The sequence below is a fragment of the Rhincodon typus genome, unplaced genomic scaffold (genome assembly GCF_021869965.1).
Source record: "Rhincodon typus isolate 14 unplaced genomic scaffold, sRhiTyp1.1 hic_rhity00002319, whole genome shotgun sequence".
In the NCBI taxonomy this organism is placed as follows: domain Eukaryota; kingdom Metazoa; phylum Chordata; class Chondrichthyes; order Orectolobiformes; family Rhincodontidae; genus Rhincodon; species Rhincodon typus.
The window spans coordinates 4,198-24,030 of NW_025967957.1; the positions used below are offsets into that span (position 1 = coordinate 4,198).

At 40.6% G+C, this 19,833-nt stretch overlaps 1 protein-coding gene across 1 annotated transcript; it reads left to right on the forward strand.

Moving 5' to 3' along the window:
• Positions 1–854: 854 nt before the first annotated feature.
• On the forward strand, positions 855–19,538 carry LOC125481488 (transcription elongation regulator 1-like; the record flags this gene model as incomplete). The annotated part of the gene is made up of 3 exons (XM_048593096.1): positions 855–1,052; positions 12,773–13,001; positions 19,485–19,538. Coding segments are annotated over exons 1-3 (396 nt in total), but the record flags the coding sequence as incomplete, so codon positions are not given.
• Positions 19,539–19,833: the final 295 nt, after the last annotated feature.

A 19,833-nucleotide genomic window follows, 5' to 3' on the forward strand; every position in this document is an offset into this window, starting at 1 on the left:
TGCGTGTTTAACTCTTCTGACATTTCTTTGTTCCTCACTATAATTTCCCAAGCTTCCGGGAGCTTTTGTTACTTTTGCCCCGGAGCTGAGGCTCTGCATGCAGGGTAGAGAGTGGTGGTAGTGCATGAAGAAGTCATGTTTAATTATTCACATGACTTTAGAAATTTTTTTCTTCACATATTTATACAGTTAATTCTATGTTCTCTGCAATCTTACTGTTATACTCTATATACCGCCCCGATCAAACCTCTTGTCCTCTTTTGCCAAATCTAAAATACTCCCAATCTTCAAGCTTGCTGCTTTTTGTGACAATTTTATGCATCTCATTTTAATACTTTCCCTAATTTCTTTTGTAAGCCAGGGTTGAGCCACATTTCCTCTTTTTTTTATGCCAGGCAGGAATGAGTAACTGTTGTAACTCATGAACATGTTCTTCAAATGTTCTGCCCATCATCAACCCCTTCAGTCATGATTCCCAATCCACACCTCATGGTTATCTTGCCTTAGATTCAGTTCTTGTGTTCACACTGAAGACACGTGTCAGACGGTTATTGCTTAATTTTCCAACTTTCTTTCCACAGACTTAATTCCTCGGTTGCTGTGACTATCTACAAACGAATCAACTTTTCTCTCCACACAGCAGCATATGAACTGGATCATGAAGAGCTCTGAGCTCCTTAGACGAACATCACTTCCGGTCTAGCACTGCAACACAATCTGCTGGCTGCGAAAAAAAGGTCCGGCGCTGCCCCGGCGTCATTTGAGTGATAGGCAGCCTAGCCACTGGGAGGCGAGAATGTGAAGAGGCTACCCAATGGACGTGCCGAGCTGGTCTTCGGAGGCGGTTCTTGGCCAGCAGGTTCGGTTCAGTTGAGCGGGAGGCAGCGGCGGTGCTGTTCCCCTCCCCCCCTCTCGCTGAGCCATCGCTTCCTCCCTATCATGGCCGACGTGGGTTTGTTGATGCAGGATGGCCTGTTACACCCAAGCCAGGCGCAGGCGGACGGAGCCGGCGATCAGCCGAAACCCAACACGGATAACTCTAACCAGGCCCGGTAGGTGTCGGCGGTTGAGCTCTCGCCTCCCCGGAGCTCTCGATCGGTCTCTCCTCTCCCAGACCGGACTAGGCCTTGAGCCCCTGGAGTGGGCCTGCTGGGGAGGGAAAGGGATTCGGATATCCCTCCAACACACACACAGAGTTTCTCTCCTCCCGGCGGCAGCTGTTCTTGGACACGGGGCTCATGCCCCTCTTTCTTTCTGCGAGCTCTGGTTATTTTTGCCCCGGATCCGAGGCTCTGCACGCGGGGTACAGAATGGTGGTAGTAGTGCACGAAGAAGCCATGTTTAATTATTCACATTTCACCTTCCCCTTTTAAAACTTTAACTGCATTGTCTTCCATGTCTGACTTTTCTCTTTTATTTGGGTGGTGTGCAGGGCATTTCAGAAGGCCCGTTCGAGGATTTCCGTAACTTTATTTGTCTTCCTTTGGATTTATCACGCGGTTCCCATCCAAAGGCAACCTGAATGTTTGAACGGGCCCGTGCGGAGAGCTCTTTGACCGTGGACTGCTTTGTAACACTGCCAGACCTTGCAGCCTGTCAGCGTCCTTAGAGATGGATAGCTGGACAATTTATTATTTCAAATTAACCTGTTCAGGCACCTCTGGACCAGATGGGATGTGAACCTGGCTTTCTGGCCCAGACGTTCCCAGAAACTGTGCCACGAGTGCCCCCTTTTCTCTTTGCTGAGGCAAGTAGTTTGGGAGGGGGTATCGGCCGGTGGAATCACATCACTAAAGAAATTATTGATCTTCTCAGACAGTGTAAATTCAAGTCAAACAAAAACTCTGTGTAGAAATGTTTAGATCTAGGCTAAGTTTCATGGTTGTTGATCCACAGTAATGTGCATCCCCCGTTGCTGATTGCTTATGCAAAGTTCAGAGGTCATTGGATCTTCATCGGGGCTGAATGTCATTGCATTTTCTTTAATATCCGGCATTCTCAATTGCTTATTTGGTGTCAATAGTAAAACATAAGTTGTAAGGCATTTTTGTTTTTGTTTTTCTTCCTCACCTCACTCATTTGGTGGCTGAAGTTACTTGTTCGTAAAATCGTTTGCTAACAAAAGTACTCGCTGATCCTTGGCACGTGTATTTGACACCCTGATATGGTATAGGGATATATTGCAAGATGAGCACTTTGAGAAAACATGGAGGATTTTCAAGATTTGACAGTTGGTGATTCGAGACTGAGGTGTCACCAACTTGGTTAATTTTCCTTATTCTAATCTTGATGAGGAGCCCAAGTAATCTGAAAAAGCAGGAAGTATGACACAAATCAGCACGGTGAGTTGTCACTGGACTTAGCATATTTTTGTCAGTGTACAACTGGTAAATCAAAATGTTTTCTTAAAAACTTAGAATTATATTGTGGCTTTTATGCTCACAGTTAGCAGAAGTGCTTTACTGTCAGTGAATTAGCATATATAGTTCTCAAAACAGCAGTCAGATGCATAACCAGATAAGTTGTTTTAATGAGGGTGAAGGCATGGATATTAGCTAGGATATCAGATGAAATCTGCTTTTTTACTCCCACTCGTGCCATGTGATCTTGTACCTGTACCCAGGAGGACAGAAGGAACCCCTGTTTTGTGTCTCAATCAGCAATCCAAGGTAGCCAACCTTGTATGTTCCATGAGAGGTTCAGGTTGAGATGATATTGTGGAATATTTGGAATGAAAGTACAATGTGGAGATGAGTGTGATATTCGAAGATTAGTATCTAATGTATGATTTTGAGATAATTGAAAGACTAGGTTAAACAGGAAGCTGATTCAGTTTTGGTAAAGATAAAATTGTGGGGCAATTTGCAACTGGGGTGAAAACCAGGGAAGCGGCAGAGAAACATTATAAATACCAGTGTTAACAAAAGTGGGGTGGCAGAGGCTGTGATGATGAGAAGTCTCAGCATTTATTTGTGTTGGAACAGTATTGATGTCTTGGTCAGTCCCGAATTCTTAGGAATTCTTGACATTTTATGAAACATTATGAAGTGTTGAAGTGGACAGCCAGCTTGAACACTGTAGAAGATGTGTGTACTCTGTTCTGAAATCCAATGAATGAGTGAGGAAGAATAGCAACAGAATAAGATACTCTGTTCAGTGAGGTTGTTTTAGAAATGTTTACAATTCAGTATCTGCTGTTTAAAAAGAGCGGCGTTTCATGATTTGATACCATTATCCTTGACAGAAATATTGAAAGGGGTCTAGACTCTGAATCCAGATTCCTGGTATTCTAGACGGAGTCTGTTTTTGTTTATTTTTAGTGTAAAGACATCAGACTTTTTTTTCTTAATCTCGACCCTTCACTGAGGCAGAAAATGAAGGAAATCAGGAATCATAATAGGACTGCGTCTTCTCATCAAACATGACTTTTCTGAAACTAAAAATCCCTCTTCATTCATAGAAACTCAGTTTGTGCCTTTGCCATTCTGGCAAAGAACCTTGATTTTGAATACTGAGATTCCCTACCATTTGAAGTGTCTGCTGTGTGTTCTGAGACACACAAACTGTTCTTTTTTCCAGAAGGAGAAAAGTGAGTCACTTAATTTTCACGTATCTTGGGTGGTAAATGCCTGAGGCACGTTTCCTATCTGAGACTTGGCATAACTTAAGACTGACATTTAGCAGTCCTGAGGGAGACCTGATCTATGGTAGGTGCTGTCTTTTCAGATTATATTTTGACCTGAGACTCCATCTGTCCCCTCAAGTAAATATGGAAGATTGAAAGAAGTGCAGAGCAATTCTGCCATTCCAACCCATATTTGACCTTGAATTGCCTACAGTAAAAGATGTTATCCAGTCATTATCATGTTGATGTATTGGATCTTGCTGACCCCAAATTAGCTGCTGTGTTGCTGATAACAATGCTTAAGTTGAGCAAAAATGACCATAAATTACTTTGGGACATTGCGAGATTATGAAATGTCCTACAGAAATGCGGGTTTGTTCTTTACAAATTCCTTACTGTATTGGCAGGGAATAACCTGAAGAGGGAACCAAACTGTTTAATTTGTGTATTTCAACAAAGTCAAAACTGTGAAGATGAGATGTGAATGAGAGGATTAAAAAACATCATGGAGACAATATTTCAAGTAAAAAAGTTGTTCAGGATTGATAAATTATACATTAAATATTTATTGAAATGATTATTGACTTGCAACAATTCTTGGAATGTGTACTAAATAAGAATCCGATACCTAAAATGCACCTTTGAGTAAGAAGAGACATGCTGTTTGTTGGTTTTCTTTTTGTATCTCATATACTGGTCCCTTTTGAACTACTCATTATTCTAGAGTCCTGTTGTGCTTGTTCATTCTTTGCAGCAGTAACATTAGTGCCAGCATGGTGAGACTTGTTTTATACTCCCAACATCATTTTGAAGGTTCAGTGGTTGGAGTTCCTTGTCCATTTGACCTGGCTAGGAATGAGTTTTGGATTGATTGGAAATGTGCAATTTGGAAATTGCCACACTCATACCTATGACTTCCTGGAATATAATCAACAAATACCTCCATCCTTAATGATGAAGCCCCGCAAACCGTTACAAAAGAAAGTGTGCACCTTTAGTCAGAAGCATCAAGTTAAATGGCTATTTTGGCTGCTTCTTGAGGTTACCGCAATCACTGATAGCTGTCTTCTTCCAGTTGCATCAATAACTTGCTAACTGACACTCGGTTTGGATTGCCAGCTCATTGTAGTCTTGACCCAAACATGAGCAAAAGCATGAGAAGAAAATTGGCTGCTCTTGGCATCAAGGCAGCAATTGACAATGTGCGACGCCAAGTGCTTAAAACATCCTGGAAGTGATCAGAAACTAAACTGGACCAGGCAAGTAAATACTATGGTGACAATAACAGGTTAGAGGCTGGGAGTCCTGTGACATGACACGTGCTTCCTTATTGAAAGTATCATCAACAAGGCACAGGTCAGTAGATGGAATACTGTCCGCTTGCCTGAATGTGTTAGCTCTAACAACACTTCAACTTTAACACTACCCAGGGCAAAACAGCTTGCTTGATAGTCGTTCCCATCTATCTTCAACCTTTATTTCCTCCAGCAATACAAGATTGATTGACTGCAGAAATTCACCAAGCCTCCTTTGATAGCACTTTTGAAATCTGTGAAATGCGCTATCTACAGGGATAAAGGCAGCAGATACATGGGAGCATCATCACCTATACAGTCCCCTCCAAGTCATACACAATCCTGACTTGAAAATATAATTGCCGTTTCTTCACTGTCACTGTGTCAACATCTTGGAACTTCGTAACAGCACTGAAGATGTGACTACACTGTTCGGACTGCAGCGGTTCCAGAAGGTGGCTCAACGTCACCCACCTCAATGGCAATTGGGAATGGGCAATAAAAATGCTAGCCGAGCCAGCGATGTTCAAATCCAAAGAATAAAAGAAGCTTTAGCAAACTTGAAATCAATAGTAATTGGTGAGAAATCACTCTACTGGTGTGAGCCATACCTTGCACAAAGGAAGATGAATGTTGGAGACCAATGATCTGAACCCCAGGATATTGGTGTTGGTATTTCTCGGCGTAGTCATCTTGCTTCATTATTGATTTCCTTCCATCTACCTGGGAGCATCATGACCTGCAAAGAAGTGCAAAGAGCTGGATGAAGGGAAGGAATCTTGCTGGTTGATAGTTCCACTCCTGATATTGTGCACTCTTTTGTCTGGCACTTTTGACTGATTGGACTTATAACAGCTTTAAATCCGCTGTTTGTATGGCATTAGTTTTGTCTATAGATGCAGAATTTCAACTGTATTCATGAGATAGCAATAAGAACCCAATATTGTCCACCTTTTCAGGTAACTGTAGTGAATATAGGTTAAATTTCTCTCCTTAGATTTAAAGATGGGAAATTCCTTGTGGAGGGAATATTGCTGTCTGGGTTACAAGTGAGTTTTCGTCAAGCCTTTTGGATGCCAAGAGCATGTTGCTGTTGACCTGTAGCTGACATGCATCCCTGCTTTGTGGATTAATTCTCTTTCATGACTCTGGCATGAATTGTAATACAATGGGAGGTGCATTTTCAGCCCATTGTCAGCTGGATGATATCACAGAAGTGTTAGGGTGCAGGAGGAGGCCATTTGGTCTGTCATGTCTGCACTGACTGTTCAAATGAACATATCCACTGTCAGTTTCCTGCTTTTCCCCCATATCCTTGCACATTATTACTATCCAAATGAACGTACAGAACATACTCTGTTCGGTGCCTCAATTGAACCACATTTCCAGGCAGTGAATTCTGTGTAACAATGTTTCTTGTTTCATCACATTTGCTCCTTTTGTAAATCATTTGCAAATGCCCTCTGGTTCTCGATCCTTTTATGAGCAGAAACAGTTTCTCCCTATCTGCTCTATCCAGCCATGAGTCAATAAGTAGTAGGCCTTTCAGTCCGTCAGGTCTGCTCTGCCATTCAGTGAGATCATAGCTGATCTGATAATCCTCAACTTGACTTTCCTGCCTTTTCCCCATTTTCCCTGACTGATTAAAAATCTGTCAACCTCAGCCTTGAATATATTTAATGATGTAGTCTCTACAGCCCTCTAATAAGGAATTCCACAGATTGATTGATTGTCTGAGGCAAGTTCCTCTTCATCTCTGTCTTAAAAGGACAATGCCTGATTCTGAGATTTTGCCCTGTAGTCCTAAATTCTGCCATAAGGGGAAATAGCCTTGCTGCATCTAACTCCTTGCAACATTTCATTAACTTCTCCTGTCATTCTTCGATATTCCAATGAATACAGAGTCAGCATACTCAAGTTGTTTTCCTAAGACAGTCCCTCTCTATCTGGTATCAGTCTAGTGAACCCTGTTTGGATTGCATCCAGTGCCAGTATATCTTTCCTCGGTTAAGATACCCAGAACTGTTCACAGTATTCCAGCTGTGGTCTGACTAGTGCCTTGTACAGCTTCAGTAAAATGTGCCTACTTTTATGTTCCACTCTCGTGGAAATAAAGGTCAACATTCCTTTTGCATGTGTGATTAGCTGCTTAACTTGGATGCTAACTTTGTGTGATTCTTGGGCAAGGACTCCCAAATCCCTCTGTTCTGCAGTTTTTCTCCATTTAAATAATGTTCAGCTTCTCTATTCTACCTGCTAAAAAGCATAACTTCACACTTCCTCACATTATATTCCATTGGCCTAGTTTCTGCCTACTCACTTAACCCGTCTGTATACTTGTTTAGACTGTTTGTGTCATCCTCACCACTTGCCTCCCCACTTATTTTTGTATCATCCGCACACTTGAGTATAGTATGTTCACTTTCTTCATACAAGTCATGAATATATATTGTGAATAATTGTGGCTCAACACTGATCCCTGTGGCACACCACTGGCTATAGGTTGCCAGCCTGAAAACATACCTTATCCCGCTCTGTCTTCTGTTCATAGCCGATCCTCTATCTGTGCTAATGTGCTACCACCAATACTTTGGGCACGTATCTTGTTAAGTAGCTTAATATGTAGCACCTTAGTAAACACCTTCTGAAAATCAAAATATATTACATCCAAGGCTTCCCCTTCATTTATCCTGCTTGTTACACCTCAAGGAATTCTAGAAAACAGCTCAGGCATGATTTCCTCTTCATGATGCCATGCTGACTCTGTTCGATCGTGTTATGCATTTTTAAATGACATTCTGTTACAAGTACATCCTTCATAATAGCTGCTCACATTTTCCCAGTGATGGACATTAAGCTAACTAGTCTGTAGTTTTTCTGCGACTTCTTCAGAATCTAAACATTCCTGGAAGATACTACCAGTTCATCCATTATCTTTGTAGCTACTTCCTTTAATATGAGGATACATTCCATCAGATCTAGGAGATTTAGCAGTCATTAGCCCCATTAGTTTCCCTAGCACTTGTGCTGCAGTGACAGTTATTGTTTTATTTCCTCTCTTTGTTTTGCACTTTGAATATTTAGCAAATTTGGGAAACCATTATGTCTTCTACTGTGACTGAAACAAAGGAATTGTTCAACGCCTCTGCCATTTCCTGGTTCCCCTTATTTCCCCAGCCTCATTTTCCAATGGGCTTATGCTCATTTTGGCTTCTCTCTTCCTTTTTACATATTTAAAGAAGCTGTTGCTGAGCCTGCTCATGATTTTGTAAACTTCTATCAGATATTTTCTTACTATTCTTCACTCTCCAAGAAAAATAGTTCAAACTTCTCCCACTATTCTCGCAGATAAAATTTTGTATCCCTACAATCATTTTTGTAAATTGCTTCTGTGGTCTCTCCAATGCCTTTATATCCTTTGTATAATGTGACACCCACAACTGTACACTATACTACAGCTAAGATCTAACAAATGTCTTATACAAGTTCAACATTATCCTCTTGTTCTTGTGTTCTGTGTCCCAGTCAATAAAGCTGAGGATACTGTATGCATTATTAATGGTTCTTTCAACCTGTCCTTCCACTTTCAGCAATCTCCGTACACAAACACCCAGGTCCCTCTACTCCTATACCCCATATTTTCTGTTGTCTTTCAATGTTTTTCCAAGCAAAATGCATTACCTTGCACTGCCCTGTTTTGAGCTCCGTCTGCTGCCTCTCCATCCAATCTACCAAATTGTTCATATTGCTTTTGGAGTTCCATGCTCTTGACCTCACAGTTTGCAATTCTTCCAAGTTTCATGTCCTCTGCAAACATTGAGTTTGTCCCCTGCTCACCAAGATTGAGATGATTAATTGGGAAAAGCATGGCCCCTAATACCAACTCTTGGGGAATGTCACTACAAACCTTCTTCTTGCCTGAAAAATATCCATTAGCAACTTGTGTTTCCTGTCACTCAACCAATTTGTATCTAGGTTCCTACTCTCTCTTTTATTCCATGACCAATAAGTTTCTTCACAAGTTTGTATATGTTCAAACATGGAAAATTTTCCATGCACTGAATTAGCTGCCCAATGTTTACTTGTAAATGCTGATAGTTGCATTCGCACATCCAAGAAATATGGCAAAAATGGTGGCTGTTTGGCCCATTGTGTCTACGCCAACCAGAAACAAATCTAGCTAATCTGATCTCACCTTGGTAAATCTTCTCTCTGGGATATCACATTCTTCCATCATGTGCCAAAAACTGGACAGAATATTGCAGCTTGGGGTGAGCGAGCATTTTAGACAGTGCTGACCTCACTTATCTGCCCTTGTATTCCTGCCTTGGCCAATAAAGTAGAATATTCTTTCCATAAAGGTGTTTGATCACCTTTATCTATCCTGTTTCACTACCTTGAGGAACTTATCACATGATTAAATATCCCTTTATTCGTATTTTATTCGCTGTTCCTTAACCTTTAATGCGTTCTCTCACTTCTGCAATTTAGATTTCATTTGTCACTTTTCTGTCCATCTTACCTGTCTGTATCTTGTCACAGTCTGTTGCTTCCTTGCTAATTCAATCCCATGGCCCATTTGTGTATCATCTTCAAAGTTCTGAATGGTTCTCCTTAGATTTGAGTCTGAAGTGTTGAGTAATGTCAAAAACAGCCAAGGATCACGTTTTAAGCCCCATTGGACGCAAGCTTCCAGTCATAAAAGTACTCATAGAATTCCTATGGTGTGGAAACAGACCCTTCGGTCCAACAAGTCCACACCAACCCTAAGTGCATCCCACCCAGACCCATCCCCATATAACCCACCTAACCTACACATTCCTGAGCACTACGGGCAATTTAGCATGGCCAATCCACCTACCCTGCACATCTTTGGACTGTGGGAGAATGCCGGAGTACCCTCAGGAAACCCATGCAGACAGTCGCCCAAGGGTGGAATCGAACCCAGGTCCCTGGCCCTGTGCTAACCACTGACAGTAACTTTTTGCTTTCTGTATTGATTGGCCTGTCAATAGCTTTGCTTAGTCCCACAAACACATTGAAATGCATTGTCCTCATTAGACCTCTGGGTTTGATTCTGTTCTTGACTTTGAGTCACTGTGTATAAATGGTAGGTTATTGAAGTTGAATTCAGTGAATCTGGTTTAAAAACATGTAAAATTCTCAGTGACAGACATTAAGCTAACTGGCCTATAATTGTTCTAACTGCCCAAGCAGTTTACAAGTGAACTTCAGGGAGGCAATACACTACCCATGACACTTGACTGAGGTGTCATGCAGCATGATGGCCTCTCACTGCCTTTGGATTATATACAGATGGGTAATAAGTTAAGCTTTTTGCCTAAAAAGCATCCTAAGAACAAATAATTGAATAAAAAACGCAATCAGTCTATCTGGATTAGACGCATTGCTCTGGAGCTTAAGATAGAGGATCACATTGATCTGGACTTTGCCCTTTCTTCTCTCCCTGATATTTTTATGGTGTCATTTATTTCTCTTGCTTGCTCCTTCCACAAAAATTTCACTCACGTACACTGCCAAGGTGAACAGACTTGGTCAGGTAATGCAATGCAAGCCGAAGTCCTTTGAACTTTGTTTTGGTGTCTGTCTTTACCCCTAGAACAAAGGTTTCTACTGGAACTTAGAATAATTGCTTCTTAAGGACGAGTGTCGAAAACCAGGGAAGCAAATTATCCTTGCACAAGTTTCTTTTGTTGAAGAATCCATTTTCCCATGGTATTGAGCTGCTTTATGAAAGCGTCGGCACATTCATGCGTCAGCAATTGGGCTCGTCTGTGTGAATTGGTTCTAAAAGTTTTAAAAAGGCAGTGTTTTGAAATATTGCAAAGTACTTAAGCTTTTTGTTTTTGTGTCAACAGATGGATCCAGTGAGGGCAGAATAAAGCAAATAATAGCCCCCTTTGCTAAAAGCATTATTTGTGGAATACAGAGTTACATAGCAAGATCCTAGATTCCGTGCAAAAAATAATTGAATATTAAAATATTGTAATAGCAATTTGGATGCTGAAATTGTTGGGCAGGCCTTTCATAGGTTCTGATTCGTATCACTGTCGACGAGAAGACAAAAATTAGAATCAGAGTGTGAGCACAAAGAATTTATCTGTTCAATGAAGCTTCCCCTGTCAAATGTCTTGCTGACATTTGATATCAAGATTCTGATGACGCCTTGAAATACCATAGGCTGCTGGTAACCTTGGAAAATTCAGTATGTCAGCACATTAAGTGCTCAAAAGCAGAGAACTGACAGTCCTTTGAGTAATGATATTCAAAGGAATGCATTATGTTTCATGAGGCAGAGGGTAACTGGTGGGCATGTTGTGTTTTTGCTTTGCCAATCAACATGTTAAAAGTATAATTTACTCAGAGAGTACTTAAGACTGATTTGTGATCATACTGGAGTTAAATAACCTTTTATGGCGTGAGGGAAGTGCCGTTTTACTTTGGGTGCCTTCTTATTGGCTTTCTTGGGTTCAGTTCATTTTCTCTTGTAAAATAGTGACCTTAAGTCTGACACACAGTTTTAACAGACATGCTGAGCAGGAAGGTCAGGGCTCAATTTTGAGGCAGAGGAGCTTGGGGTGGGGAATGATCTCCAGTGGCTTGTTGATTTAATTCCTATGTGGTTAGGTAGAGTGATGCTTTGCACAGAGGGTTCCAAGTTTGAGTCCAGAGTCTGTACTGAGGGAAGTGATTAGCAACATTTGGGGAGTGAGATATCTGGCTTCAGGCAGTTGGCATGAGATGTCCTAGTTGGTATGATGAAGTAGCACTTGGCTGGGGAATGCATGTGCTGCTGCCACCTGTCCAACTGCCCGACTGGTGTGCAGTTCTATTTGAGGGGGAAACGTTTGGTCAGGTTGCATTGCCGCATCTTATGAAAGAAAGTAATACTGGAAAAAATGTGTTCATATTCAGCAAACATTGATTTCAATTTATTTTGATGTTAATCTTAGCACACTGCCATAAATTTCAGTAGAATCTGTACATTATCTTTACCCTGATTTACCAGCAAGAAATTGCATGTCCCAAAGGAGATGCTAGTGTGCAGAAATGGATAGAACTGTGCAAGATACTTCATCTTTGATTAATACATCTCCGTTCAAATGGGTTATCTTCTGTTACCTCATCACTGAACTTGCATGCAGTCTTGGTATCAATGTCTTCCTTCTGTTCTGAATTAAATGACAAAAATACCTTTGTGCTATCCTTGTTAATGAATTTGTTTTTTGTTTCCTCAACATGTTAGCAGAGCTTGTCTAATTATTACAGCTAACAAAGTGGAAATGCTAAAACTGTGGATGCCAGAAACGTGAAACAAAAACAAGTGTTCCTGTGACTGCAGAGTATTTCCAGCATTTTCTGCTTTTGTTTCTGATAGGTTAGACTGTCACCTGAGCTCTGATTTGTACTTGGTAAATCTGCTTGTTTGCTATTGAGATAGTGATCGAGGTACCTCAGACTTTTTTTTGTAATAACTTTGAATCTCAGTAACTTGAGTACTTGATATGGTTATCAACTATAAAGATAAAGAACTCTGGCTTACTGATGTTGGTGGTATCCAGCGACCTCTGCTATGTCGCATGTCGGCGGACATTGGATGAGAACAGGATCGTTTGTTTAATTCTGTCACACCAATGCTGGAATTTAACAATAAATAACAAATATTGGATATCATGGTCTTGGAGGGTGGCAGATATCTGTGGATTCGCTCCCAGAAGGAGGAGGATAGGAAAACAAAATGCCGAATTTGAAACTGTTGATAACAATAAGATAACCCATGCAATATGATGTATAAATTATGTCAAATCTGTCTTTTTATTTCCTCTGATAGGATGGCACACCAACAAGCGCTACGATTCCGTGGTCCAGCTCCTCCAACAAATGCAATGCTGCGGGGTCCACCACCACTTCATGTACGTCCACCTCCTCCTCCATTTGCGATGATGAGAGGACCTCCACCACGTCCTCCTTTTGGGCGACCACCATTTGATCCTAGTATGCCACCAATTCCACCACCACCAGGAGGAATTCCACCACCTATGGCTCCACCACATTTACAGGTAGGAGGTACAGAGGATGGAAGTTTCAAAATACATTTTTTCTGTCTTCAAATACCCACAGCTCAGTTGCAGCTTTGATTGGTTCCCTTTTGTTTGAGCATTTTGTCAGGCCACGGTCTCAGCCATGTAGATCAGATATTTTTGTTTATGTAATATATTGGAGAGAATATGTGCAGTATTTTCAAAGAGTAAATGCTGCTGCTAGTTTTATTGCTTAAATTCAAACTGGAATGCAGTCAGCCATAGTTTTTTTTATGGCTATCCAGTGAACCCTTTGACAAACAATATTTATTTGAACCCAGGATGAGGACAGTGTTGAGCTAGACTGTGATACCCTTTGTAAATCCCAGTGGACTGCCTCTGATTCCATGTTGATTCATGCATGAAAGAATGACCAATTGGGTGTGTTCCCAGTGGGCATAATGGTCTCCATGTGAGCCATACCTCAGCACAAGTTAATCCTCTCAAAGGAGGAGAGGCAAATATTGGAATTTTAATTACATATGGTGAAGCAATTTGAGATTATAGTTTAGATGTAAAACGAGAATGTGAGTAACCATGTGCTGGAAAATCCATGTATCCTGTTTCTCTGAGCTTTATGGTCTTCATAATTTTCTCATCCTCAAGTTGTATTATACTGTTCAGATTCTGCAGCAGGTCCATAATCTGAACCCATTGCCTTTTATTGAGATAACAAGTTTTTTCTTCCTGTACCTCTGAATTGGTTTAGCTTATGATTACCCTCAAATTCAGGACTAAGTTTTTTGAAGATTGATAACTGTGACTGACGTGAGTCTCTGTTTTACAAGAGTAACAACCATTTTCCTCAAATCACTTATAACTGCATTTTCTGATTCTCAACTGGATAACGTGCAGTTCTCCATTTCACACACAACCCCTGCAGCTGTTGGCTTGCTGAATCCGTTCTTATGTGTTACTTTGATAGCAACAAAATCTCTGCCATCCTGGTTATTTGCCCTCGCCTACCCCTTTTTCATTCAGTCAACAGGTAGTGAATGTTTGAGTTTAAACTGATTCAGGAGCTACAAGTCTTGTGTGAAATGTACAGTATCTCTACTTAGTTTAAGCACTGCAGACAAGAGAATATCTGGTCCACAACTGCTTCACCCATCTTTCTTCAGATCTGGACATACTTTAACAAAGTCTTCATGTTTTTCTGAGTCTGGAATATGCAATGTGATCAGGAACAAGTGCTAACATAAAAAATCAGTGGAGGTGGTAATTTCCGTTGGATTTTTCTCAAGGTGTAATTCAAATTAGCACTCTGATTAACTATGAAAACTGAAAGCTAGTTAAAGAACCTAATTAACAGAACCTGCCTGACAGTGGCAGTTATTTGTCAATCAACTGAGAGTGATTGGATCTAAAAACAGAAATTGCTGGAAAAGCTCAGCAGGTCTGGTTGCACCTGTGAAAAAAAAATCAGAGTTAATGTTTTGGGTTTAGTGACCTTTCCTCAGAAATCAGAACAGATTGGATGTTCATTCTTAGAACAAGAAGCTGACTTTGCAGTTGCAACTTGGTCGTGACCCATAGTTCCTGATAATTGTAGACATGTTTTGCTGTCCTGCAGATTGGGAGAGCTTGAGTGCAATGAGGGCTATCTTGGGAATTGAGCCGGAGGTGGGATTGATTTGGTGTTACGATGGGGAAGAAGGTGCTGCTTTTCATAACTTGTTTAGACTTCAAAAACTGAGTGTTCAGGGTTTTCATTAGGTGAACAGGTAGTGAATGTTTGAGTTTTAACTGACTCAGGAGCTATAAGTCTCTTGTGAAATATACAGTTAAGCTATTTGGTCTTGCTACAGACCACACTTGAGTGATCTTGGTAAAGTTAAAATATCATTTGTTAACTTGTACAATGATGAAGCAGGACCAGTGACATGTTATAGCTGTGGCGTGTGGGAGCTGGTGGTTACTTCGTGGGCCATGGCAACCACAACTACATGGCAGCAACTTGACAAACCAGAATTACAAGCTTGAGCTGCAATTTGACCTTCAGATACTGTGATGTCTTCGGGATGGGAAACTAATCTGGATTCTGCAATTCAAGAGGTAGTCATACTGCTTAGATATGTGCTTCAGAAATGGATGTGGCCATGAATAAGGGGGTGTGACTTTGAAGTAAATATGGAGATCCAGAAGGGAGCTATGGAGGAGCCTCAGCCTTGTAATTGGGGCAAGAGTTTGAAGTTCTTGTGGAGTGCAACAACAACTGTAGGGGTGAAGTGCGAACTGGAATGGCACCCTGGTGCAGGGAACTGTTCAGCTGGCGCGAGTAATATGTGAAGTAGTTGTCACTGGGGGCTAAATAGTTTCGGAGACGAGCGCTGTTCTCTGCTGCCGTGAGCATGAGTCTTGAAGGCTGTGTTGCCAACCTGATGACATCTCCTCTGGGTCAGTGAGGACCCTGGAGAAGGAGGGGGTGATCCAGTTGTTGTGGTTCGTCTTGGTACCAACAACTTAGGACTAAAAAAAAAGTAGTTCTGCTGAAGGAAAAGGAGTGACGGGATTAAGTTAAAATGCAGAACCATAAAGATAATTTCTGGGTTATGAGCTGAGCCAGAAGCAATTTGGCGTAAGGTAATTAAGGTTTGCAAATCACATGCTTGGTTCAAAGGTTCCAGGGGCACTGGCCTCCATACTGGGGAAGGAGAGAGTTGTACCATTGGGATGGTCTTGACCTGAACTGTCCTAGGACTAGTGTACTGGCAAATCATAAATAGCAAACTTTGTTTTAACCAGCATGAACCAGCGCACTTGACAAACCAGCAAAAATTATACACCTGAAGTACGGAAGTTTGCTATATTATCACGATGTCTGAGTAGTCATATGAGGGTGCAAGTGAGAAGGCTCTCTGGCAAGTTTTATCTAAGACATTGTTGCATTATTATTTGAAATTAATGCTGTAAATCAAGTATAACAGTGATGTGTTGTACCCCATGTGTTATGTTTCTGTTACTTAGTGTGCTTTTTTACATTGCTTATATGGACCTCTTGATTAATCAGCCCACTCGTGGTCCCATAGGTGGTGGGCAATGAAGGCTTTAAACTAAGTATTCTAGGAAGGTTCACATGAATAATAGTTTGGAAAGTTGAAAAGACAAGTCAATAGCACAGTATAGCAATGTGTTAATAACCAGAATGTATCAGGAAGCAAGATTTATCAACATGGACCAACAAATAAGCTCAATCTGGGGAAAATAAGTAAAATGCAGAATTCAAGTTTTTATTTTATAAATGTGAAGTGTTAGAAGATGGTTCAAGATGCGGTTGCGAGATGACCACAGAGCTCTTGAGTACTGAAGGTTGTTTGACAGTTTGGAAGGACAGAAGAAAGGAAAAAGAAAAGGGGGTTACTTTATAAAGAAGGTTGGTACAGTCATGTGAAGTAATCTTAGCTCAGAAGATCAAAATGTAGTCTCAGTTTGAGAGGAGATAAATATCAAAAGAAACAAATCATTGGGAGTGATTTGTAGGCTCACTGATAGGTACACTTGTAAGATGGAATATAAATTGAGAATCATTGAATTTTACGAAAGGGACTGCAATCATCGTGGGAGCGACATTTCCTCTAATTTTAGTAGCCACTGCACAGCCCCTGGTGGAGACACCAGAGATTAATATGTTGGCATGCAATCAACAAGGATGGGCCCTTGGAGTGACCACCCAGCTTGGAGGGAAAGTTGCATGGAGATCTTGATTGTGAACAAGTTAACTTGACAAAGGTAGTTTAGAGGATTTGATGAGGATATGTATAGGAGGGTTTCTTCAAACTATAAATTCTGGAATCAACCAAGTACCAAACTACTTCATATCTAAAAATGTGATAAGATTGGATTCATTAATTTGTAATCTCATTGTAAATGATCTTCTGAGTAAGGGTGATGAGAACATTTAGTTTGTGTGAGAAATTTGGATCTATAATTATTCTTAAATAGAGGTGGTTGCAAAGATATGAAGATAAAATTGACTAAACGAGAATGTGAAAGTAGCCTGAAACATAGGAATCAGTGGTAGACATTTGACGATGTGTTTCGAGATAACTATTTCTTTCTTTAAGAAAGAAAGATGCTGCAAGAAGGATATGTCATGTTTGCCTAACTAAATTAACCATATCAAATTGAAAGAAAAGATGCTGTAAAGATGAGTGACTTAGTGTGCAAGAAAAACATGAAGCAAAATTAGCAGGAAATATGAAATTAGAGTGAAAGCTTTTATGTTCGTTTAAAAAGCAAGGGAGTAGCTAAAGTCAGCATTGGTCCTTTAAACGCCACATCTGGGGAATTAATAATAATGTAAATTCAGTAAATGGCAGGGAATTTGAGCAAGTATGTTTGATCTGTCTTTGTTATAGAAGACACAGAATATTAGGAAATAGTTGGCAAGGAAATAGGAAGGTTAAAAAATCATGATCACTAGAAAAAAAGTATTCGGAAAATTAATGGATCTAAAAATTAATAAGTTCCTTGGACCTGATGGCCTGCATACTCGAGCCTTATGGGAAATGGTTGCAAAGATAGTGGATGCTATTGTTGTAATCATCCAAAAATCGCCCAGATTTTGGAAAGGTGATGGAAAGCAAGAAACGACATACTATCTAACCTCATGTTTGTCGTTGGTAAATGCTAGAATTGATGATTAAAGAGGTACTAACGGACCATTTAGAACATCATAACAGAATTAGACAGTCAAAAAGGGAAACACCGTTTAGATTTGAATTCCTTGTGGAACAAACACAGCTGATAAAGGGGAGCATAAAATGTATTTGAGTCTGCAAAAGTCATTTGACAAGCTGTCACATAAAAATGCTGAAGATAAGAACTTAGGGTTTCAGGGATAATATTAAAATGGATATAGGATTGGCAAGCCAGCAGGAAACAAGATAAGATAAATTGGTCATTTTCAGGTTAGCACATTGTGTATAGTAGAACTTACTGGGGATAGTGCTGGGGCTTCAGCTATTTTTGATCAATATTAGTTACTTTGATGAAAGGACTTATACTACCATCAGTAACTTTTCTGATGATAGAACGATAGGCTGAAAAGCAACTTGGGAGGAGAATTCAGTGGGTTTGCAAAGGGATTTAGATATGTGAAGTGAGTGGCTCAAAATCTGGCAGAGTAATGTGGGAAAATTTGAAATTTCTACTCTGGTAGCAAGAATAGAAAGCCAGAATATTATTTGTATAGAGTCAAACTGCAGAACTTTGTAATACAGAGCATTTGTCCTTGTACATAAACTACAGAATGTTGGCATGCAGGTGCAGCAAGTGGAAAATGTTATATTGATTTTAAAGCAAGAGTGACATTGTATAAGGTTGGTTAGACTTGTTCCAGCTATATATAGTGTTGGCAAAACTGCACTTGGAGTGTTGTATCCAGTTTTCACCTCCTTACTTAAGGAATATGTTTGCTTTGGAAATGGTTCAAAGAAGATTCAGTCGTCTAATTCATGGGAGGAATGGGTTGTCTTATGAAGAAAGCTTGAGCAGGATCTGTACAAATTGATGTTCCTTCTCAGCAGCATGGTTGAGCAGTTGCTCAGATGGTCTACGTACTGGATACATTGACTCGCGGTTCCAGAGACCCATGCAGTGGCAGGGAAAATGAGGGAAGAATTAGAGGTTTTTTCTGAAGAAGGGTCTAGACCCGAAACGTCAGCTTTCCTGCTCCTCTGATGCTGCTTGGCCTGCTGTGTTCGTCCAGCTCTACGCCTTGTTATCTAGGAATTAGAGGTAGCTCATTTCGGTTTTTGGTTGGGTGGGAGTAGAGCTCAGAAGAGTGTTTATCTTAGTGAAATATGACTGAGGATGGGATGAATTTTGGGAATATGCTGCACTGCTGTGGTAACATTCTGACCAGTCAGAATCTACCTGCACATTCTGGGAATTAAGATTGACAGTTAACAGTCCTTGCTGTATCTCCATGCCAATTATGGCCCAAATAATCAGTACCCTCTTCTCTTTCTGTCTAAAGTGGGGTGTCTCTTTTTCAAGTCTGTTTCTCATGTTCTAGTTCTGATGAAAGGCTTTATCTTGTTTCCTTTTAGCAATGTTTAAGTTCTGTATTACCAAGCATTTATTTACCTATGAGAACATAAGGGGGCTCACGTTACGTGTAAGAGATGAGAGGAATCTTTCCTGAGACAGTAGTTAGACTTTGGAGGTCTGTTCCAATGAGGGCAGTGGAAGCTGGAGAATTGAATATGTTTAAGATTGATAAAAAAAACAAAAGAACTGTGGATGCTGTACATCAGGAACAAAAACAAAAGTTGCTGGAAAGTCTCAGCAAGTCCAGCAGCATCTGCAAACAGAAATCAAAGTTGACGTGTCGGGTCCTTCCGGAACAGTTCTGAGGAAGGGTCACAGGACCCAAAACATTAACTCTGATTTCTCTCTGCAGATGCTGCCAGATCTGCTGAGCTTTTCCAGCAGCTTCTGTTTTTGTTTATGTTTAAGATTGAGTTAGGCAGTTGCTTTGCTGGCAGGGTGCAGTGGGCTCTGGAGAAACGGGTAGGTAAATGAAGTTAATGTCAAATCCAATCAAAACATGACCTTACAGAATGACAGATGGGTCAAATGGCCGAATGATTCTATTTCATGTGAATTTATGATCTTGCTTCTTTGTAAAACTGTCCAGTGCTGCTGATGAGAGGCATGTTGCCAACTGTTTTCTTCATGCACTCATGAGGACAAATGCAACACTGCTAAATTTCAAATAATGACAACCATTTTTATGGCAGAAGAAAAGGTGCAAAACAGAATGGCCACAATTAGGTGAGATTCTGTCGAGAGGCAGCACTTGCTG